This window comes from Leptodactylus fuscus, chromosome 1 (assembly GCF_031893055.1).
Source record: "Leptodactylus fuscus isolate aLepFus1 chromosome 1, aLepFus1.hap2, whole genome shotgun sequence".
NCBI classification, from domain to species: Eukaryota; Metazoa; Chordata; class Amphibia; order Anura; family Leptodactylidae; genus Leptodactylus; species Leptodactylus fuscus.
In genome coordinates, this window is record NC_134265.1 from 193,097,685 (window position 1) to 193,123,309 (window position 25,625).

Consider the following 25,625-nt stretch of genomic DNA (forward strand, 5'->3'; position numbering starts at 1 on the left):
CGCAAATCCCATGCCCACTTTGTGGTAAAAACCACCGTGTGGACTCGCTGCCATTTCCAGAAACGGCGTGGTTTTGGAAATCGCAGCATATCAATTATACCTACAGAAATGCCAGCTGTTTCCCCATAGATATAATTGTAACAAAAAGTCCACGGAGGAAAACTCCGCAAACTTTCTGTTTAAAGCACTGTGGGAAGAATCGCCATGCGTTCCCGTCGCAGTTTTTCCCACAGCGCTTTTTTGCTGTGGGACATCCCGTGGGGCCTTAGCCTTAATGGACTCTGACACCACAACCTAGTATATTATCACAGTCTGCAGTAAGATAGTTTAGGGTCACCTGGACTAAACACTGTTTTCCCCTTGTGAACCAATCCCTTTAATGCTGAGATATTTGTGCCAATATGCAAGCAGGAACGCACAGTTTGATTCAAGTGACCCATAAGTTTGATGTAGGTGACACTAATCTATCTATGGTAATTTGCCTTAATGACTCTTTTTAATGCAAATCTCCACCTTTAGTTATCTCTACAGCTTTACACTGATTGGAACTTTTGCTTTCTGATACAGAGCAGCTTAGCTTTAAAAGTTATATGTTTTTTTTTTTTTTCGAATTGGGGGCAAGTTTTGTCAGTGATGACCTCTCCTCAAGACCCCACGCTGGTCAGTTCTTTCAGGCAGCCTCCACTGCAGGAACCTATACAACCAGAAACAGAAGGCTCTGCTTATTGTATAGTAGAATTTGCAGAGCTTCCGTACTTCAGCATTGCTGCTATACAGTGTCTTATTACATATTGTACCTAACCTAACCAATGTTGGATACTTAATGTGTTACTTAAGCAAAACCTGTAAATGCCACTTTTCCTCCAGACCTGGGCCATTGTTGTGTTATTTACCTTGATACCCCTATTGGGGAAATCTGTGGCACTCTTTAGGCTTTCCATCTGAACCTTGTATATAGATGGAGTATGTCCATTTCAGACAATTAATGAACGTGACAAAAAGATAAATCATCATGCTTAGATCATCACATCCTATACATAGCACTGACGTTGGCTGTCATTCTGTGTTTATAACATGATAGTATATAGCATGTTATCTAACACACATCCTTTACCACTTTACAGTTTCCATTTGAAACAATGGGCCATTCATTTTGTATACAGCATAGCCTTAACCTTCCTTCTCACACGCTAACAGTAGCCCTTAACATATACTAATGGTTAGGGGAGCTCACACTGAACAAATAAAGCTAAAATACATTTCTGTATTAAGGTGGTAAATTGGAATTTGTTTATTTTTGTAAACGATATGAAATGAAATTAAAATGCTACTTTCCTAGTGATCAGGTAATATAGCTGAAAAAAATTTGTTATGAGAGTGGAACCAAAGTCTGAGCCATTCCCTGGTAATAGAGAAGACTTGATGCTTACCAAAATTTAGGTTAAGGCCCCACAGGACATCCTGCAGCAATAGAGCGCTGTGGGAAAAACCACGGCAGAAACGCATTGCGGATCTTCCCGCAGCGCTTTAAACAGAAAGTTTGCAGAGTTTTCCTCCATGGACTTTCTGTCACAATTTTACCTATGTGGTGTTTCCGTAGGTATAATTGACATACTGTAATTTCCAAAACCGCGCCGGCGTGTCCACACAGTGGTTTTTACCGCAAAATGGGCATGGGATTCACTAGAATCCCATCCACTTTCCTGTACTGTAAAACACTGCGATTTTTTCACCGTGAGCGAATCATGGCATTCCGTCCTGTGGGGCCCTGGCCTTACATTGGATAAGGCAGAATTTTTTAGTGCCACCCTCAAACCACTGGAATCTCCCCAAACCAATGGCACCACCCACTGGGTAAGCCTTGCCATTTCCAGTCATGCCCAAATTGTCGCATCAAATTTAGGCCAGTTGAAATCTATAGAATTACATAAATGCTATATTCCTGGTTCTCACTTTGGAATAATGCTTTCTGGAAGAAGAGATAAAAAGTGTAAGGCTGAGGCCGCGTTGCGGAAATGCAGCTTTTTTTGTTTTTTTGAGCCAAAATGAAGAATGGTTACAAAAGGAATGGAAAATATATAAGAAGTTCTCAAACTTCTACCTTCTGCCCAATCCTCCTGGCTTTCGCTCAAAAAATGCAACAAAGTCTGCAACAAAAAAAGCTACAATGTGGGGCTTTAGCCTAAGAAGCATAATGAAGTACACAGTAAAAACTTCACACCATATGTCAAACAATATTGACAGTATTTTAATGGTGTGATGATGAGGGAAGACCCTCTACCTTTATTTAAGGAACCACTAAAGCTGCACTTCACCAGGCAAACTTGTCAGTTATACCTATGGAGACACCGACGGTTTCCCCATAGGTATAACTGAAAAAGAAAGTCCGCCTTTTTCCCACAGCGCTTTTTGCTGCGGGACGCCACGTGGGGCCTTGGCCTTAGCCAGGATTTCAATAAAGATCTAGGGGTCCTGATAGCTAATAACCTTTAAATGAATGCACAGTGCAGCTAGGCAGCAATGAATGTAACAAGAATGCGCGGCTATATAGGTAGAGAAATAACTAGTAAAAACAGATTGTGATCCCGATGGTGACACCACATCTGGAATACTGGGGGATATTTATGAGGCAAAATGCGCCGATTCTGGCATAATTTGTGCCAAAAAAGGTCTAACATTCTGTGCACCACATTGATCACAGCTTTTATACAGTATATAGTAATGTAAAACACAGCGCTTTTTGCTGACCATTTCTACCAACTATAATGTCTAGTTTATGGCTACCTTAACGTGTTTCAGATTAGCTTGTTGCACAGCTCAAATATACTTTCAGCATCGGAAAGGGTATGTTTCTTACATGTTGCGAGTTCCAAAACCACACTGATTTTGGAAATCTCAGCATGTCCACACCGCATTTTTTTTACTGTAAAGTGGGCATGGGAGTTGCTAGAATATCAGCCCTGACGGCAAAACGCTGCAATTATTACCACAATTGAAGCGTTTACACCATGTGGGGCCCCAGCCTAACACAGTTGTTCAGAAAATGGACATCTGACATGTATTTCCAGCTTTAAGAGAATGATACCTTTGAATTAGCTAGGACAAAATCTGGGCTTGAACTGATATGTTGCTGAAGGACCTAAAAATTTACCACTGGATATAATTTTAAGCAAAAATTCCTCAGCAATGACATTACATGACATCAGCTATTTGACATTCATGGTGATGTTACCTGGCCACAATTGGCCACTGAGGTCATGTGGGGTGTTATCAACTGCAGCATTTTTAACTGAGTTTTTGCTGTGTTTTTCCTAGTGTTTCTAAGGCCAAGGCCACACGGGCCGGAAACAACGCAATTTGCCCGTAGCGGAAACGCTACAGGAAAAATCACAGCGTTTTACAGTAACAGCAAAGTGGATGGGATTCATATGAATCCCATGCCCACTTCGCAATAAAATCTTCCTTCAATTTCCAAAACCAGCACGGATTTGGAAATCGCAGCATGTCGATGACTGCGAACTTTCTGTTTAAAGCGCAGTGGGAAGAACCGTGATGTGTTCCCGCTGCAGTTTTTCCCGCAGCGCTTTAGTGCTGCAGATTGTCCCGTGGGACCTTAGCCTAAATCTATTGGGGAAACGCTTGCGATTTCGCAGCTAAAATGAAACTCATGTGTTTTTGAAAATTCCACAATTTTTTTCCCCACAATATGGGGATGAGATTCAATTAAATGGCAGTCACTTTACTGGTGCTCTAAAACACAGCATTTTTTCCCAAGCACAACAACATATTTTTTTTACCTTTTTTTTCCCCTCAAGAATCACTGCAGTGAAATTTTAGCTGTAAGGTATTCTCAGCTTTTTGGTTCGTTATTTTTACATGGTTGATATTGGTGTCTTTTTTTTCCCACTACATACATAATATATAAAACCTCTAAATCTTTGTGTACCTTTTGTAGCAACTAGTATTATTAAATCTGGAGAAAACATGTGTTGAACTGTAGTAGGGATAGTGAGTGCTGTGTTCTGTGTTTATATCTCCTAGTAGCTAAATCCTAATTTTAGACCTAGGTCATAGAGTAATACAGGGAAACTGCTGAGGGTTTCAAGAGGTATGATTACCTCCAATCCTAAACATAGCTTGTAAACGGAAGAACCCAGAAGCTCCCTGAATTTGTGTATGACGTTGTTTCAGTCACAGATTTACATATCTGGAACTTGTAATACTACATGTACAGTTCTTTTGGGTATAAAATCTTTTAAGTAAATATCCACATGGTACGTAACGTACCTGCAGTGGATTAGTCACTGTAGACTTGCTAGTGGATAACCTGATGCGCTGTATGTAAATATTATCTATACAATACACAAAACACCCACATCACAAACTGACCTATGCTGTGGGTTATCAAGCAAAGTAATGTGAAGGATAAAAGCAGGGGCACACCTGCACAAGGTAATTCAGCAGACATCTTATAGACAGATAAATACTCAATATCATAACCATAGACTCATTTTAAATGCATTAACAAAATTTCAACCTTCCTCTATAGCCATTTGGTAAATGGTGTCAGCTGCGGCCAAAAGAAGCCGAAAAGGTCCCAGAAAGTGCATGGAAACTCCTCTTCTACAGTTGTTCGTGGTCTTACTGTTCATACCTCCTATTCTTCACTGAACACAACTTCTTTCATGACCCTCCTTCTACCTTCCATGGTAAGTACATATTGTCACTCCATGTAGCAGGGGACATGTTTGGTAATAAAAAAACAAAACAAAATGAAACATATCTGCTTACATTTTCAGGTGCAGTTACTGAAACTATGAATCTGTAGATAACTAACTAAGGCTGGGGCCCCACAGGGCGTAAACTCCACAATCCAAATCATGATGTTTTACAGCAAGGGCAATGTGACTGGTATTCTAGCAAATCCCATGCCCACTTTGCGGTAAAAACCGCGGTGCAGACATGCTGTGATTTCCAAAACAGGCGTGGTTTTGGAAATTGCAGCATGTCAATTATATCTATGGAAACACCGGCAGTTTTCCCATAGGTACAGTCCTATGAAAAAGTTTGGGCACCCCTATTAATCTTAATCATTTTTAGTTCTAAATATTTTGGTATTTGCAACAGCCATTTCAGTTTGATATATCTAATAACTGATGGACACAGTAATATTTCAGGATTGAAATGAGGTTTATTGTACTAACAGAAAATGTGCAATATGCATTAAACCAAAATTTGACCGGTGCAAAAGTATGGGCACCTCAACAGAAAAGTGACATTAATATTTAGTAGATCCTCCTTTTGCAAAGATAACAGCCTCTAGTCGCTTCCTGTAGATTTTAATCAGTTCCTGGATCCTGGATAAAGGTATTTTGGACAAACAATTCAAGTTCAGTTAAGTTAGATGGTCGCCGAGCATGGACAGCCCGCTTCAAATCATCCCACAGATGTTCAATGATATTCAGGTCTGGGGACTGGGATGGCCATTCCAGAACATTGTAATTGTTCCTCTGCATGAATGCCTGAGGATTTGGAGCGGTGTTTTGGATCATTGTCTTGCTGAAATATCCATCCCCGGCGTAACTTCAACTTCGTCACTGATTCTTGAACATTATTCTCAAGAATCTGCTGATACTGAGTGGAATCCATGCGACCCTCAACTTTAACAAGATTCCCGATGCCGGCATTGGCCACACAGCCCCAAAGCATGATGGAACCTCCACCAAATTTTACAGTGGGTAGCATGTGTTTTTCTTGGAATGCTGTTTCTTTTTGGACGCCATGCATAACGCCTTTTTTTATAACCAAACAACTCAATTTTTGTTTCCAAAATGAAGCTGCCTTGTCCAAATGTGCTTTTTCATACCTCAGGCAACTCTATTTGTGGCGTACGTGCAGAAACGGCTTCTTTCTCATCACTCTCCCATACAGCTTCTATTTGTGCAAAGTGCGCTGTATAGTTGACCGATGCACAGTGACACCATCTGCAGCAAGATGATGCTACAGCTCTTTGGAGGTGGTCTGTGGATTGTCCTTGACTGTTCTCACCATTCTTCTTCTCTGCCTTTCTGATATTTTTCTTAGCCTGCCACTTCTGGGTTTAACAAGAACTGTCCCTGTGGTCTTCCATTTCCTTACTATGTTCCTCACAGTGGAAACTGACAGGTTAAATCTCTGAGACAACTTTTTGTATGCTTCCCCTGAACAACTATGTTGAACAATCTTTGTTTTCAGATCATTTGAGAGTTGTTTTGAGTAGCCCATGATGCCACTCTTCAGAGGAGATTCAAATAGGAGAACAACTTGCAATTGGCCACCTTAAATACCTTTTCTTATGATTGGATACATCTGGTTATGAAGGTCAAAGCTCACTGAGGTTACAAAACCAATTTTGTGCTTCAGTAAGTCAGTAAAAAGTAGTTAGGGGAATTCAAATCAATAAAATGATAAGGGTGTCCATACTTTCGCACCGGTCAAATTTTGGTTTAATGCATATTGCACATTTTCTGTTAGTACAATAAACCTCATTTCAATCCTGAAATATTACTGTGTCCATCAGTTATTAGATATATCAAACTGAAATGGCTGTTGCAAACACCAAAATATTTAGAACAAAAAATGATTAAGATTAATAGGGGTGCCCAAACTTTTTCATAGGACTGTATAATTGAAACAAAAATGTTAAACCTACCAAACCTCAACACTAGAATATTGGTTATAAACGATACCTACACAAACAACATGTTAAACTTATCTGGTATCTGTATCAAATAGTACAACATAATAAACAAAGAACCAATAATTTTAATCATAAATAAATTTTATTATCATAAATATCAGGGAAAACAAGACAAATTGAAAACAAAACTGAAATTGCATTGATCTATGAGTGGAGGTCTCAATGTCACACAATATATTATATCATACAAAAAGGGTATAGATAATCCGGTGCTATAATAAAATTCTTGACAGTATGCACAAAGGTGTATATACTGAGTATGTATATAGGTGAAGATCACTCTGATAGTGTAGGGTATGTAATATAGCAGGACTATCCAACACAACATTGATTAAATACCCAGGGGTTAATATGCAAGTTAAATATCAGGCCCACATCAAGAATGTGATCGTATGTATGTGCTCAGAATAAGTACAGACAGAAATAGCACAAACCACACGGTAGTGCAGCTCAGCTAGTCAATGTTAATATAATCCACAATGGGTAAATATACTCTAAATATAAAATAAGCATACCTCATCAAATACACCATGTATAATCACCTAAAAAATATTGGATAAATATACTAATACATACTGTAATCAGATACAGAGCCTATCACAACAACCACCAGTATACACTGAAAGAACAAAGAACAAATGTACATAGAATGTACTTACCACTGCGACCTCCACCCAGAGCCCCGACGAGCGTTTCTCACCCTGATTCGTCAGGGGGCTACTGAGTGGAGGCCGGAAGGACCCTTTTACACGAAGGGACCTGTTTGTATCTGCCAATGGCGCCATTGGAGTGACGTCACAAAGCACACCCGCGTGATTGGTCATGTGAGAGATGCAAGTGACAAAGTCTGAAGGGGAGGCTATAAGAACAGTATCCAATTTCCACACAAGTTGGTGAACCCCAATAGGTTTAACAAATAATTGAAACAAAAAGTCTGAAGAGGAAACTTCTGCAAACTTTCTGTCTAAAGCGCTTTGGGAAGAACTGAGTTGCGTTGCCGTCGCTGTTTTTCCTGCAGCACTTTTTTTGCTGTGCAATGCCCCATGGCGCCTTAGCCTAAAGGTGGTATTACACCTCAAGATATTTCTGAATGAGTGAAAAACCTGGCGATCAGCATTTGTTCTTCTCTGGCCAAATTACACAGATTAATTCAGAGGACATGCGCGAAGGTCGACTGCTAAAGCGATCATTCCCCCAACAAGTGCTTTCATTGTCTGTTGGCAGCACAAACCATATTATCCAGCATGATGTGTTGCCATTATGACTTTTTTTTCCTGCCTACATCAGCTGAGTACACAATGAACAACCAAACACCCGTTTAATGGGGCCTTCAGTCCTCTTTTATTATGATGTTCTGGGATTTCCTATGGAGTGGGCATGTATAATGAAGCTTTAAGATAAATAGTCTATAGTATCTCACTGGTAAGTTATGTAAGGTCTATGTTGCAATGTGACACATATCGATCTATAGGAATCTATAGATCACATACAAAGTTTTAGGAAGACATCCTGATAATATCACGGTTTTAAGAGTCATCTTTCCTATGCAGCATGGCTGTCGAGGTCTAGTATCCTGAACATCTGCCACTTACAAGATAGAAACCCACCAAACTATGCCAGCAGTCAGCTTTGACTCATCCGTAATGGCATTCTTTTATCAAAAGCATTGTGTGAATGGCTGGACAGCTGTCAGACCTGTTCTCTTGGCAGAAAAGGTGTTGCATTGAATAGTTTCAGATGTCATCTGGCAGAAGAGTAGAAGACTTCACCCTGAACGCTAGCAGGCTCACTAATAACTTGCTTCCGGACAAAAAAGTAATGCAAAGCACTCCAGCATAAATTTGTGCAGCTTTTCATTTTATAGAAAACCTTTCAGGGGAAAACAAAAAAAAAAGATTTAAACAGAAGAAAATACTTAGGCCAAGGCCCCACTTAGCAAAGTGCAACTGAAAAACGCAGTGGAACGCATTGCAGTTTTTTGGTTTTTTTTGGAGCGCTTTTCATTGTGGGTTTCCTTCCCTTATTAAATCTATAGGGAAAAAGCTTGCGTTTACACCGATAAAATTGACATTCAGCAGTTTTTTCTGCAATATGTGGATGGGATTTACCAGAATCTCATTTAATTTGCTGGTACCGTAAAACGCAGCGTTTTTTTCTGCTGTGGTTCTGCACCATGGGGCCTTAACCTAAATGGGTTTTTCCCACAAGCTTAATAATGTTAAAAATTCCACACATATGAAAGGTAAATATTTTTGCACATATAATTAATTAAAAATTTTGTGTAATTTTTCTAATGATCTGTTATTTTAGAGCTTACATGCCTCACCTAGACAATCCGTAGTGCCTCATTTCTATTATTTCACTAGTTAATATTCATGAGGTCTGGCATGCTTCTACACTGGTTACAATGTAGTAGCAACTATATTATCCATCAACTGTGACAACTACTGTATCTTCCTTTTCATGAAATAAGTCATTGGCAAGGGTGTTATTTATTATTTTGCTTACTTATATAGCAAAAATAGACAAGTAATGAGCCAACAATCGTTACTCTATGTCCTCTAGCAAGGGGGAAGGAACCCTCTGTTATCAGAATTTCCAAATCATAACTAACACTGATAACAATTAAAACGTAGCATTTAATAATATCCTCTATAAAAATACAATAAAATGTAGGACAGCCAACCATTGACCATGTCAGTGCATAGATCAAACATTAGGGGTAGGTATTAACCTTTATTTCATGTTTGTAAAGCAAATAAGCAGTTAGACAGGAATCGCATAACAATAATGGTGAGTGAAAAAATGGATAGATCTTAGCAAATCACATGAGAGGATTCAGGCAGCAGAATCAGGTAGCAAACTTTGCACTGACCCTATATTGCAACTCAAAAAAATCCCTATCACCCCAAGTGACTCTCGCCCTTACAACGGCAGTACCCAAACTGTACCCTAATACACCAGTCCCTAGTTATTCCCACGTGTTTCTTGATGTGTTTGCATCATTCATCAGGGGATTTTACTCTTTACTCTCACTCATACACATCAACAACAGCCCATGACATTGGGTCTGTTTAAAAGACCTTACTAAAGTGGCGGAAAAAGATCAATCATATACATGCCCCTTGTTCTTACAGCATGCCAGTTTATGTGCAGCTTGAGATGCAGGTTTTTTGTTTTTTCTCCCTGTATGCTGTGAGAACAAAGAATGTATATGATGTAGAAGTATTTGAGTTGTAGATGGCTGTGCAAGTGCCTTTCTCTATTGTAGTTTTGGGGAGTTGTAATGCTAGAAACACCCTTATTTTACAGTTGTCTACTCTCTTCCTCTGATTCTCCTGATACATGGGAGTTCTGCACCTATAGTTTTGATATGCTATAACTGTCTCAGATGGGAATACCCTTTAAGAATTATTGTGACCGTTGGGAGTGGTTCATTATGACAGTGTGACCCTCAGACTAGAAAAAGTTGTACACTACTGCCCTAGTATTCCATGTCACGTATTCTCATTCATAGGAAATAATAGGTTTTAACCACATCCTCTTCAGCGCCGAGTAGAAACAAAGTTATAGTCTGCAGCTGTCATTGAGGAAACAGGAAGCCATTGTTTAGCTCCGGGTGAGATGAATTTCCACATTCAGATTGCAAATCCATGATTTTTCTACAAGAAGGAGTGGAATAATGAATTATGTATGGCACCCTTATTGAAAGATTATATCACATAAATATGTCCCATGTATTATCTACTTTTCTATTCTGTCTGTGATGCAATTTTGTTTCCTTTTTTGTGGTGTTTAGGTTGGAAGTCAGGAGTAGCTGTCCCCAAGGAAATTGCACTTGTGTATCTCATCCAAGGCAGTTTCTACGCACACTCTACTTATGCTACTTTGTATATGGACGCATGGAGAAAAGACTCAATTGTAATGATATTGCATCATGTGGTCTCCTTTACTCTAATTTCTTTTTCATATGCTTTTCGGTGAGTACAATACCATATCGAGATTGTTAAATATATATGAAACCATAGTTTGGCAAAATAGTCCAACATCAGACTATTGGATTTTCTGGATTGCTACTATGTAAAGGAAATCAAATAATCCTTACAAGTATGTAAATTAAAAGGGCTTATAGACTCTCCATGCATTTTTACATACTGGTGATTTATCCAAAGGATAGGTCACTAAATGATAGGTCGCTTAGACCCCACACTATTATATATGTGGCTGTTTACGTGAAAAGGGCCCAGATCGTCGATACTAATTATAGAGAAAATAGTCCAAAACATATTTGGGTAAAAAAATCACAATTTTGTTTTATGCAAAAATTTTATTTAAAAATATGTCAATTGTGCTTTCAATAAAAATTTTTTTGCTGTTTCAGACAATGTTACACCATAACCGTTACAATGATACCAAGAACTCCATATCGACAATGTGGGCCCTTTTCACATAAACAGCCACATATGTAAATCATTTTTACTTGAAAGGGTTTTCTGGGAATAAAAAACCGAATCACTGCGAAAAATGCTGTGTTGGAAATGCATCACCTTTTTTTCCACAAAGTCCACAGAGTTTTTCTCTGGACTTTCTTTCCCTATTATATGTATACAGAAACCAACAGCATTTCTGTAGGACTACTTGACATGCTATAACTTTCTAGAGCAATGGACTGACTTTTCATTGAGTTATAGCAGGGGTGGTGAAATATTTAAAGGGATTCTACCACTAAAACACTTTTTTTTCTAGTTACCACGTCGGAATAGCCTTTAAAAAGGCTATTTGTCTCTTACCTGTGGAAGTGCTCTCCGCCGCACCGTTCGTTCAAAATACCGGTTTGTACTGGTATGCTAATTAGTTCTCTCGCAGCGATGGGGGCGTCCCCATCGCAGGAGCAGCGATGGGGGCGTCCCCATTGCAGCTCGAAAACCGACCGCAGCGCCGCCTCTCTGGTCTTCGGTGTCCTCCCTTTGCTTCTTCAGCGTACTGTCGGACGCCTGCGCAGTACGCTCTGTTCGGCGAAGATTGCCGAACGTACTGCGCATGCGCGAAATTGCAGTCCCAGCCATAGTGCGTGCACCGCAATTTCGCGCATGCGCAGTACGTTCGGCAATCTTCGCCGAACAGAGAGCATACTGCGCAGGCGTCCGACAGACGCTGAAGAAGCAAGGGGAGGACACCGAAGACCAGAGAGGCGGCGCTGCGGTCGGTTTTCGAGCTGCAATGGGGACGCCCCCATCGCTGCGAGAGAACTAATTAGCATACCGGTACAAACCGGTATTTTGAACGAACGGCGCGGCGGAGAGCACTTCCACAGGTAAGAGACGAATAGCCTTTTTAAAGGCTATTCCGACGTGATAACTAGAAAAAAAAGTGTTTTAGTGGTAGAATCCCTGTAAACTTGGGTCAAGGAGGGAGGGCCAGGCACAAATGGGGGTAGATAGTTCAAATAGAGGACAGGCTGTAGTGGTGGAGAAGTGGATTGTGTTGTTAGGGGCATTAGAATGGTTGGTAGGGAGATCCACTTGTTACAACCAAACATTATAGACACATCTGGCAATAAAACGTCAAGAATGTACTCTCCTGGAAGTGAATGTGTGAACTTGGAGAGCAAGTTAAAATATATGTTCACAAACATGTGCCAGAAGCCTAGCAGGCAAACTGAGGAAGCTTAAGGCCCTTGTCTTGTAGTTAGTGTAGCTGAGACACAGCTAGATTCCTCATATGATTGGGCTGTAAACGTTCTGGGTTTTACACTCTTTCGCAAAGACTATTTCATTAATAGGAAGGGAGGTGGATGAATGGAATAGCCTACCTCAGCAGCTGGTCACAGCTGGCAGCTTCAAAAAAGGCTTACGCTGGGTTCACACCAGCGCCTGATCTACGTTTTCAGGTTTCTGTCTTCTGCCAAAAGTCCTGCATGTCCGACTTTGTGTCCGGTTAAAAAAAAAAAAAAAAAAACTGTTTCACTGAGGAGAGCACAAAATGCTCACTGGCACTCACGGCCGGACAATTTTCAAACCCATTCAAGTGAATAGGTTTGAAAAATGACTGCAGGTTTCCGTCTCCTGCCCAGTTTCGGATGTGCAGATGTGAACGAGCCCTTAGATGACTTTTTAGAGAAAAATAGCAGTGATGCTTTTTGAAATGTTAGTCGAGGTTCTTTATCCACCATCCGCACAATCTTGCATTGAAATCTCTCGTCAATTTTTCTTTTCCGTCCACATCTAGGGAGGTTAGCCACAGTGCCATGGGCTTTAAACTTCTTGATGACACTGTGCACCGTAGACACAGGAACATTCAGGTCTTTGGAGACGGACTTGTAGCCTTGATTTTGCTTCTCAAGTCCTCAGACAGTTCTTTGGTCTTCTTTCTTTTCTCCATGCTCAATGTGGTACACACAAAGGGACAGGACAGAGGTTGAGTCAACTTTAATCCATTTCAACTGGCTGCAAGTGTGATTTAGTTATTGCCACCACCTGTTAGGTGCCTCAGGTAGGTAACAGGTGCTGTTAATTACACAAATTAGAGAAGCATCACATAATTTTTCAAACAGTGCCAATACTTTTGTCCACCCCCTTTTTATGTTTGGTGTTGAATTATATCCAATTTGGCTTTTTGACAATTCTTTTTGTGGTTTGCCATTGAAGACAAATTAAATGAAGATAATAATACCAAAGAATTTGTGATTGCAATCATTTTCTGGAAGAAAATGAGTATTATCTGACAGAATTGTAGGGGTGCCAACACTTTATATATAATAATGCTTCTCTTATAATAGCGCTCCTTATATATAATAATAACTCTCCTAGGGTAGACCCCTCTTATATATAACGGTCCCACCTTGTTATAGTGCTCCTTATAGATAATAATTCCTCTCATATAATAGTGCTCATTATATATAACACTTCCTCCATTATAAAAAATTGCCCCCTTATATTTGTTTCCCCCTTATAATAGCCCCTTATATATAATTGTCCCCCCTTATAATAGGCCAAGTATATTTTATAGCTCCCTTATAATTCCTCTCTTATAATAGTGCCCGTTGTGTATAATAGTTCCATTATAAATACTAGCCCTCTCTTATACAAGTCTTCCCCTTATATATAACAGTCTCCCCCTTATAGCAGCCCTCTTATGTATAATAGTTCCATTATATTAGGCCCCTTATATATAATAGTATCTCTCTTATAATAACCCCCTTATATATAATAGTTCCTCTTATAATAGCCCCCTTATATAAAATAGCCCTCTTTATATATAATATGTTATCTCTTTTAATAATACCCTTATATATAAAACATTCTCCCTATTGAAATAGCTCCCTTATAAATAATAGTTCCTCCCTTATTTAAAATAGTTTCAACCTTATAATAACACCACTTATTTGTAATAGTTTTCCACTTTTAAGTATTATAAGTGGGGTACAATTCTACTATTATTTATAATGGGAGCTATTATAACGAAGGAACTATAATATATAATGGGACTAATATAAGATGGGAACAATTATGTACAGCCCCCCTTATATATAATAGTTGATCTCTTATAATAACTAGAGATGAGCAAGTACTGTTCGGATCAGCCGATCCGAACAGCATGCTCCATAGAAATGAATGAATGCACCTGGTACTTCCGCTTTGACGGCGGCCGGCCACTTAACCCCCCGCGTACCGGCTACGTCCATTCATTTCTATGCAAGCGTGCTGTTCGGATCGGCTGATCCGAACAGTACTCGCTCATCTCTACAGGTAATCCCTTTCCTTTACCAGAAAACAATAAATACTCGCCTCACCACACTCCCATGATGAGTGGAGCAGCCGAAGACTCTGCCTATAATAGTGGAACAGGTGGCGTGATGCAATGACCTCATAAGGTACCCTGTGCTGCGACGTCCTGTGCGTTACCAGCGGTACTCTATGCAGAACAGGGAGCTTTCAGCATTAAACAATATCAGCGTGCAAATCACATCATGCCGATATAGCAGTGGAGCACCCGGGATTCAAGTTATCAGGCTAAAAATCCTGATGCTTCCGATCGCGGTGGCCTTTTTGAAGACAGGGGCCCTGGGTAGAGATGAGTGAGTACTGTTCGGATCAGCTGATCCGAACAGCACGCACGCATTGAAATGAATGGACGTAGCCGGCACGCGGGGGGTTAAGCGGCCGGCTGGCGTCAAAGCGGAAGTACCAGGTGCTTCCATTCATTTCAATGCGTGCGTGCTGTTCGGATCGCTCATCTCTAGCCCTGGGCAATTGCCCAGTTTGCCCCCCCCCCCCCCCCCCCAATGACAGCCCTGCTAACACCCCACAGTTGGTGCTTCTCTTCTTTTTGCAAGGTTCATTATCTAAAATTAGGAACGGCCTCCTGCAGAATTTGCCAGGTTGGTTATCCCATACAATGTCAATGTTTGAATGGCTGGAGGAGTTACTTCTCATTATGCGAATAGAGGAAATTGTGATAGGGAAAAATGACCATACGGTACTTAGGCCTTTGTGCAGCTTTGGTTTCCTTGGTAGGAATATATGAGGAAACCAGATTTCCCTGCTCTCCTTGGCTGAGTTTAATTTGGGTTTGTAGTTAATACTAGGGGTCACCGCATGTCATGTCATGGCAATGAGGGGGCCGCCTGGTGACTGTTGGGTCTTTCTTTCTTTTTTTCTTTCTTTCTTTCTTTCTTTCTTTCTTTCTTTCTTTCTTTCTTTCTTTCTTTCTTTCTTTCTTTCTTTCTTTCATTTCGTTATACCTTCTTTTTTCTCTTCGACTTCCTTCCTTATGTACAGTATATAGAGACATATGCATAGTTTTCTGTTGGCTTCAATTACATATTATGTTTCTGACTAATCTGCCTTTCATAGCTTCTTATGTTAGAACAGTTTGCCTTCCTTCCTAATGTATAACTAAACTTTTATTTATTTTTCATAAATCCATAGCACAGAACTTTGTAAAGTTTATTAAACAAAAGTGCCAGTTTCTTCACCCATTTGCCTTAACCTGTCACAAATTTAATCTGTACAGTTGAAAATATTTTTGTCTCTCTCCTTCTCCTCTTTCCACTCCCTGCTGCATAACTTTCACCGTAAACCTCTTGTATAAAGAGTGTGGTCCAAGATCACTCAGATAAGAATTAAATATAGTAAAGTAATAGATAAAGACATGGTTACTTTTCATTATTGAAGTATATATCAAGGATTGTTACCTTCACCTACACTATTGATTTATGAAAAATAAAGATTTAGCCATGCATTCAACTATCAAATCCTCAGGTCATGCTCCTCATGGTCACTGCTTAGCCGCAGGACTGAGCAATGTAAACAGAACCAGCAAGAAATCAGATGGAGCAGTGGTTGAGAAACAAAAGGGAAATCAGGTTTATAACTAATATGGATATAGAAAATCTTTACACCTAAGCAGGGCCGGCGTTGGGGGGTGGATGGGGCGACTGGACTATCGCCCAGGGCCCCTATCTCCAGAGGGGCCCCTCCTCATCCAGAGCCTGATGAATCCAGATCCTGGAGTCAGGCCTGCCCACATTGCTAACATAAAGGGGCTCAGTGTCATGTGCCACTGTGGGGGGGGAGGCTCAGGGGAGCAATTAGTGATAGTGAAGACTATTATTTCTAAGGGTAACTATTATTTATGAGAAGGCTATCCTATCCTTCCTTCCTATCCTACTAATATTATAAAACAGTTTGGATGTTTGTTAGTCAATCGCTCAAAATTGGCTGAACAGATTTGAATGAAATTTGGCACATAGATAGATTGTAACCTCGATTAAAACATAGGCTACTTTTTACCCTGGTAAATGACATGGCTTCGCGACTGTTATGAATTTATGTTCACATACTATATTACACTGCTCCTGCAGCAGCCTTATCTCAGGTCCCAGGGCTGTTATCTCTCTGTGTAAACACACGCTAACCCTCAGTGTACATAAATTTGCATATTATATGATCTGCTCCAGGCAGTGCAGACAAACTGACATGGTCAAACACCTTTAATCCAAATTGGCAGTTTGTAAATGTTAAACAATGCCTGGAAAAAGAAAATCCAATTTGTCGCAAACAACAACAGCTATGAAGGTAGCCAGAAGTCAACAGAGTTCTTCTTAAGTGGAGCTAAGGGGGATCATCGACGCCAACAACACATGCATTATATGGTGTCGCCGTGAGCTGCTGAGATGCCGGAACAATTACAGGCTTGGTGCGAAGAACAACTTCAGTGCCAGGCCAACTTCAGGGCTTCCGGAGCAGGCGGATCATCAACGCCAAAAATGTTGATTATATGGCATCCCAGTGAGCAGCTGAGATGCCGGAACAATCACGACCACAGTGCGAGGAACGAGTTCAGCGGCAGGCCAGCTTGAGAGTTGCCGAAACGCCGCAGCATGTGGATCATCAACGCCAAGAACCCGCTCATTATAAGATGTCCCAGCAAGCTGCTGAGATGCCATAACAATCACAGGCACGGTGCGAGGAACAAGTTCAGCAGCAGGACATCTTAAGAGCTGCCAAAACGCCGGAGCAGGCGTTTCTTAAGGCATATAGGTTTCTGTTCGGGGGGGTCTCCAAGCAGACTCCCTAAACAGAAACCCAAAAGCTGATGTGATCCAAACCTATGATGAAAACTCAAAGTATCATACACTGCATTGAAAAATTATTATGCAAATTATATTTTTCTCTGATTTTCATAAATGGTCCATGCAAATGACAGCCACTATAATGTTCAAATCTTCCACTGTCAGTGTATAACTCAGATTTTATTGGACAAACCTCCCAATAATAACATTTTTTGCACAATCCTGAAATCGATTGTAACAAATTATGTAAAACATTTTATAGGTTGTAAAGAACTGAAAATGGTCATTTGTTGAATTTTCAGCATTAATAAGAGGTCACATTTACTGAAATAAAAAATCAAATAAATATCAATATGAAATAAAAAAAAATCAAATAAAAAATATCTTAAGAGCCCAAGTGATATGTTAACATTGGACCCCTTCTTTGATATCACATTAACAATTTTTGCATCCATTGAACTTGTGAGTCTATGGATAGCTTCTGTTTGAATTTGTTTGCAGGTTGTCAGAATAGTCTCCCAGAGTTGCTGTTTTGGTGTGAACTTCTTTCCACCCTCATAGGTGTTTTGCTTGAGGATACTCCAAAGGTTCCCAATAGGGTTGGGAGGTCAGGGGTGGATGGTGGCCACCATAGCAACCAAAGAGGTATTCTTTGCTGCATGAGATGGTGAATTGTCATGCATGAAAATGATTTTGCTATCTGTATCTTGAAAGAAAGCGGTCAGTCAAAAACTTTATATTCTTTGCTTAGGTTATTTTCACACCTTTAGGGATTCAAAGGGGGAGTATCAACTCTATCTACACAATTCTGGCCAAAACACGACTCCATGCCACCTCCATGTGGACATTGCAGCCATGTTGGAAAATGGTGGTCACCCACCAAACATCCAACCAATCCATTCATCTGGACCATTCAGAGTTTCACGGCACTCCATAAACAAGACTTTCAAAATGAGTCTTCAAGTATGTCTGGGCCCACTGCAACCATTTCTGCTTGTGAGCACTGTGTAGGGGTGGCCTAATAGTAGGTTTATGCACAACTGCCAGCCTCTGGAAGATCCTAAACCTTGAGGTTCATTGGACTCCAGAGTCATGAGTAGCTTCAAAAACTTGTTTAATGCTTTGTAATGGTATTTTAGTAGTAGCAGCTTCTCTCAAACCCGTCTGTGCGAATCAGCTACAAATCTCTTCACAGTACTGTGATCATACTCAAGTTTTCGTGAAATATCTAAATGTTTTCATACCTTGTCCAAGGCAGTGACTCATACCATCAAGGCATACTGTTCACACACAGGCAGTGACTCACAGCATCTTAGATAACTGTTATACTGTGAGTTTCCTGCCAGAGTGCAGTCTATAAAATACGGGCGATACATTGGCCGTATGTTCTAGATAGAAAAACCTGTGTGCAGATGACCTAAAAGGTTACCTTGAAACCAGAGTTAGATGGATTTATTTTACATTTCTACAACTAACTGCGTGACAGTTGCATTTGTGAGATAAACACTTTTTAATTCAATACCATATTTCTCTTTTTCAGATATCACAACATTGGAATTGTAGTACTTTTTCTTCATGATTTTAATGATATTTTGCTTGAATTCACCAAACTCAACATTTACTTCAAAACACGAGGTGGAGCATACCACAAAATCAATGCCATTATTACAGATATTGGATCTGTTTTATTCAGTGTTAGCTGGTAGGTAATGACCATACTTTCACTTGTATTCCACCCTATACTGTAGTTATGTACACAGACTTCTACAATGTCTCATGTTCTTTTTCCTTCAGGTTCTGGTTCCGACTCTACTGGTTTCCTATAAAGGTCCTTTATGTTACATGCTGTTCCAGCCTTGAATCTAATCCAAACATCCCATTTTATTTTTTCTTCAATGTCCTATTATTCTTATTGACACTTATGAATATTTATTGGTTTTTGGTGAGTATTCCATTTAATTAGATTATGTCACCCCCATCCTAAAATATATTATTTCAAAGATTTATTAAACTGAAATGCTTTATTTTCTAATGTAAACTAACAGGTCTTTGTACAATTTTGTTTTTATTGTAATTACAGAATCAGATATTATAGAATACAAAAAAAACAATATTATCACCATACAGTGACCATATAGTTATATATACTATAATGATTGTAGTAATGAACTTTTCCAATATGTCTGATTTGGTCCAGACCTCCATCAAGATTTTCAGTCATGACTTGAGCAGAGTTTGTGCTTCAAATATTTTTGGCTATATACTTTTCCAGCACCCACACCAGATAGGTCATTGGTACCAGACCGATCTGGAAGCTGTATGGAGCTCTGTGCACTGTAGTGGTGATGCTGGGGAACAGCAACCTATTAACTTGAATAGGAGCAGGGCTGCTTCCTGCTGTATAACTTGTTGAGTTCTAACAGCTGCATCAGTTAAGAGGTGCAGGATCTGACTGTGACACCCCAACCGATCTGAAACTGTTAACCTAGTCTGTGTGTCATAGGCAGTGGCATAACTGGGGTAGCAGCTGCCACAGGGCCTGGGACATTAGGGGCCCAGCAACAGCTGCTACCGCTGCATTATTTTTCTTTTCTTAATAGGCCGTTACCGGCTGAAGTCACTCCAGCCGGTAACAGGCCCTATTTACTTACAATCCTGGCAGTGGCCGGGATCGGTAAGTGACGCCAGGGGCCCCCACAAATATCATTATTATACTTAAGGGTCTTTTCAGACCCCCAAGTATAATGATCGGAGGTCCAGGGGAGGTAAGGAACATAAAAAACCATGTTACTTACCTCTCAGGGCAGGTTTGGGCCTACTTCTGTGACTCTCCCTGATGTCACATGACCGGGGTCTGCGTCCCGGGTCATGTGACGTCCTGAACGTCAGTGAAGATGGGCGACGCCACCGAGGACTGCATCGGAGCCGGGGATAGGTAAGTAACATGAAAAGACCCCAGAGTATAATAATTGTTCATGGGTGTCCACAGTGGGGCATAATAGTGTGTGTAGGGGTCACTATGGGACATAATACTGTGTACTGGGGCCACTATGGGGCATAATAGAGAGCGCCGGAATGGGGGGGGTCGGTCGGTCAGGGTCTTAGGCGGGTGTCGGTCGGGGGGGAGGGGGTTCCCCATGTCAAAAGTTCGCCACGGGGCCTCACTGTTCCTAGTTATATTGTGTCCCAGACATTAGTTGTTAGAAGTTAATAGTGCGCAGCTCAGTAACTTGTGTCTCACAAGATAATCGTTTTACCTTTTGTACTCCAAACAGTAATAATGTAATAGAGTGCTCTGCATATTGCCCCATACAGTCATAATGCCCACTATTGTTTCCTATTATCTCATAAAACTCCCTTTGTTTTCCTAGACAATAATAGTGCAGCTTTGACAGGAAATTTTCCCTTTCTACCCTGAAGTAATAATGGCTTCCTCGTTCCTACCAAACAGTAAAAAAAGTCCACCTTTGTGCCCCCTAGAACATAATAAAGGCAGGTCCTGTACCTAGTCCTGCTGTTTTGTATGCCACAACCTTAGTGGCAAGGCAGATAGCCAATATACTCCCTTCTCTGCCATAGGTTTCAGCTGTATCCATGTTCTGGCATGTGAATACAGTTTCAAGTGGAATACTCCTACAGGTTCTAAAAAGGGATTGAGGGCCCCCTAAATGTGGCACTGCTGACAGAAAACAAGACTTTGTGGTGAAATATCTAATGTTATGTAATATGTAAGGTCACGGCAGCTCAACTGACAAATATACTAGTAATGTCACAGCAGCTCAACTGACAAATATACTAGTAATGTCACAGCAGCTCAACTGACAAATATACTAGTAATGTCACAGCAGCTCAACTGACAAATATACTAGTAATGTCACAGCAGCTCAACTGACAAATATACTAGTAATGTCACAGCAGCTCAACTGACAAATATACTAGTAATGTCACAGCAGCTTATCTGATCTAAAGACGCATCTGATTTTACAATGGCGCACCTGACAGAAACATACTTGCATATTTGACAATTTTTGAAAGCTGTTTTCATGGAGAAATTGACCAGTGGGGGACCAATAATTTTTCAGGCCACACATCCCCTGTACCCTGCTACATTAGTGGCTTCCACAAAGTATAATGCTTCCTTGTGGTTCCCACGAAGTATAATTCCATATTGTGGCCTCCACACACATAATGACCCCTTGTGGCCTCCACACCCAATGTGATGCTCTCCATACAATATAATGCCACCTTTATGGTCACCCACACACAGTATAAGGCTTACTTATACCTACACACACACTATAAAGTGACTCTGTTTCTGCCAGACTCCTACTCCTGTTGAGTGTAAGGGGCATCATGAATACTGACATGGAGAGTTGGTGTGTCCTGTAGACTTGATATCCTGTGATATCCACAGAGCACAGGGTTATATCAGGTCTACAGGACAGAGCAGCTGTCTGTCTCAGGATTTATGGTGTGGAGAGCACTGTAAATCAGGTCAGGGTAGCTGCCAGCCATACATTCTTTATATCTCCCCGGTCATAGTTGCTAACCTGACTGAAACCTACTTAGGATGTCGTACCATATTACCTGAACGAAACCCACCTGTAATGCCACGTGTCCTACTACTTGAAACGCACTTGTGATGACACAAGTCCTGCTAACTAAAAGACTAGTGTGATTAAACAGTAACTTACCTGACTAAGACCCACTTATGATGTCACCATAGCTTAGCTGACGGTTACTTACAGTGCAAAAGTGTTCTTTCACAGATACAAAGTACATCTGCCTACTTTATATAGTACATTTATGGTCTGTTGGTATTTGTAAGGCCTCGTGCACATCTGCTTCGGTAATCTGTTCAGGGGAGTCTGCATGGGAACTCCCTGAACGGACTGCGAACACATTTGCAAGCTTTGTGCAGTTAAAGCACACGGACCCCATAGACTATAATGAGGGTCTGTGTGCATGACGTGAGATCTCCGCAGGGAACATGCAGACAGAAAAGTACTTCACAATCTACTTTTCTGTCCGCATGACTCGTGCGGAGATCTTGCGGCAAGCACACGGACCTCTATGGGGTCCGTGTGCTTTCACTGCATACCACTTGCAAATGCGTTTGGTAGTCCGTTCGGGGGGGGTCCCATGCGGACTCCCCCAAACGGATTACCGACGTAGATGTGAACGAGGCCTAAGGGTAGGTTCACACTACTGTTATTTAATGTCCATTGCTCTCATCAGTCACAGGATGAGAGCAACAGATGTTAAATGACAGATGCAGACGGAGTCTCCTCCATCAGATGTCCATCTGCATTCACCCCAAAGTAAAAAAAAAACATGACGGAAGCTTTCTTCCATCATGTTTTTTAATTTTTTGACTGAAGAAAAATTTGTGCATTCAGGACTTTTTCTCCCATTAGAAAAGCAAGCAAGTATGCTGGAACATAGCATCCTTCTTTTAGTTTACATTAGAGTCAGTGGGAATAGACACAGAAGGGAGGGAAATTAATCCCTTACCGACATCCACCGTACTATTATTCTAATTACATTATTACAGGTATTTAAATATGGCGGCCACTCAGAAGCTGAGTGGCTGCTGAGTCTCTGCTGGTTGCTGGCACTAAGGTCCCTGGCGCCTAAATGAAAGCTGACCGAGGAGCTATTTTCCCGACAGCAAATGGGCACTGCCATTTTTAGTAGGATCCGTTCCATTGCCATGACAGCTGGGAGCAGATTGAAGGATACCAGGCTTATCTGGCATTCATTTGCTTTATGTAGCCTGTACAAATGATGGTATTTTGCAATGCATTACCATTGTAATGCAATACATTAGTGATTAGACCGTCTGCGGTTCAAAACCCCTTGGGATTCTAATAAATAAAGTATAAAAAAAAATATATAAAAAGTTTTTAAATGAATTAAAAGTTCAAATCAAAACCTTTACCCACAATACAGGGTGGGCCATTATTATGGATACACCTAAATAAAATAGGAATGATTGGTGATATCAACTTCCTGTTTGTGGCACATTAGCATATGGGAGGCGGAACCTTTTCAAGATGGGTGATGACCATCACAGCTATTTTGAACTGAGCCATTTTAAATCAACTTTAGTTTTTTTTCCATGGGAAGAATTTCACAAGAAAAACAATAGTGTGCTTGCTTTTGATGTAACTTTATTCTTTCATGAGTTATGTACAAATTTCTGACCACTTATAAAATGTGTTCAAAGTGCTACCCATTGTGTTGGATTGTCAATGCAACCCTCTTCTCCCACTCCTGACACACTGATAGCAACACCGCAGAAGAAATACTAGCACAGACTTCCAGTATCCGTTGTTTCAGGTGCTGCACATCTCGTATCTTCACAGCATAGACAATTGCCTTCAGATGACCCCAAAGATAAAAGTCTAAGGGTAAGTTCAAATGGAGTATTGTGGACCGCAACCTGAGACGGAGGCCGTGAATCACGAGGTGAAACGGCCTGAAGAATGAGCATCTCGCTTCTTTGTTCCGGCTCCCAGAAAAAAAGAACTGACTGGCTCCCATTGGCCTCAAAATCCTGACCAAAATATTCCGTCTGAACTTACCCTTAGGGAGTCAGATCAGGAGACCTTGGTGGCCATTCAACTGGCCCACATCAACCAATCCACTTTCCATGAAACTGTTCATCTAGGAATGCTTGGACCTGACACCCATAATGTGGTGTTGCACCATCTTGCTGGAAAAACTCAGGGAACGTGCCAGCTTCAGTGCATAAAGAGGGAAACACATCATCATGTAGAAATTTCAGATATCGAGTGGTATTGAGGTCTTGGAGGGATCTATCCATTGTGGGTTAGTGTCACACCAATAGCGGTGGTTTTGTTTGTTAACTTTACCATTCACAAAAGTTTGCCTCATGACTGAACATAATGTTCTGTGTAAACTGAAGGTCCTGTTCCATTTTTTGTTTTGCCCATTCTGCAAATTCAGTGTGCCGATGTGGGACATCCTCATTGAGATGCTGCAGCAGCTGGAGTTTGTAAGGGTGCCATTTGTGAGTAGCTAATATCTCTCGAAGGGATGTTTGACTGATGCCACTCTCCAGTGACATGCGGCGAGTGCTATGCTGTGGGCTGCTGGTGATTGAAGCTAAGACAGTCACTGATGTTTCTTCATTAGTGACAGTTTTCATGCGTACATATTTTGGAAAATCCAACACTGAAGCAGTTTGCTAACTGTTGTATAGGAGATGGGTGGTCTCGTAGGGCATCTTGTATTGAATTCTGCTGCAATGACCCAGGTACTGCGTTCACCAGACATCAACACAATTTCTATCCACTCCTCACGTGTTAACCTCTGCGACATGTCAATGGCTGTAAACAAAGAAAATTGTCAATAACTCATGAAAGAATAAAGTTATGTTAAACCCATGCACGTCATTGTTTTTCTTGTGAAATTCTCTATAAATTTGATGTGTCACATGACCCTCTTCTCATTGAAAAAACTAATGTTGGATCTAAATGGCCAAGTTCAAAATGGCCACCATGGTCACTACTAGAGATGAGCGAACACTGTTCGGATCAGCCGATCCGAACAGCACGCTCCCATAGAAATGAATGGAAGCACCTGGCACGCAGACTTTGCCGGCCGCTTAACCCCCCGCGTGCCGGCCGCTTCCATTCATTTCTATGTGAGCGTGCTGTTCGGAATGGCTGTTCCGAACAGTGTTTGCTCATCTCTAGTCACTACCCATCTTGAAAAGTTTTCCCTCTCCCATATGCTAATGTGCCACAAACAGGAAGTTGATGTCACCAACCATTCCCATTTATTTAGGTGTATCCATATAAATGGCCCACCCTGTTCATGTAAAAATAATAAATTACTGTGAAATACATACACATTAGGTATCCCTGTGTACAAAAATACCCAGTCTACAAACAAATAAATATCAAACGTGTCAAGCCGGCATTTTTTCGCTGTTTCACCTTCGATAAAAATTTGAATTTGAAAGTGATCAAAGCAGTAGACATTCACCAATATGGCATTACTAAAAAGTACACACAAAAAAAACAACTATGCATTTCCATACACAGAAATATAAAAAGTTCCCAGGTGTCACAATATGGTAACTAAGGAAAAAAAAAATTTTGCAAAAGTTTAGGATTTTTGTTATGGGGTTAAAATGTAAATAAAACTATATAATTTTGGTATCCCCGAATTCATACCAAAGCATAGAATACAGGTGACTTGCCATTTTGGCTGCACAGTAAATGCCATAAAAATGAAGCCCATATCAGTCACACATGCACTTTTTTCTCCAATTCCACC

The 25,625-nt window shown here is 40.7% G+C and overlaps 1 protein-coding gene across 1 annotated transcript in view; it reads left to right on the forward strand.

Moving 5' to 3' along the window:
- The window catches only part of CERS1 (ceramide synthase 1), a 60,661-nt gene that overhangs the window by 12,274 nt on the left and 22,762 nt on the right, over positions 1-25,625 (forward strand). Inside the window, exons 2-5 of the mRNA XM_075280737.1 lie at positions 4,550-4,709; positions 10,539-10,719; positions 18,856-19,017; positions 19,110-19,257. Of these exons, the coding sequence (XP_075136838.1) occupies positions 4,550-4,709; positions 10,539-10,719; positions 18,856-19,017; positions 19,110-19,257 (651 nt within the window). The remainder of the gene's footprint in view (positions 1-4,549; positions 4,710-10,538; positions 10,720-18,855; positions 19,018-19,109; positions 19,258-25,625) is intronic.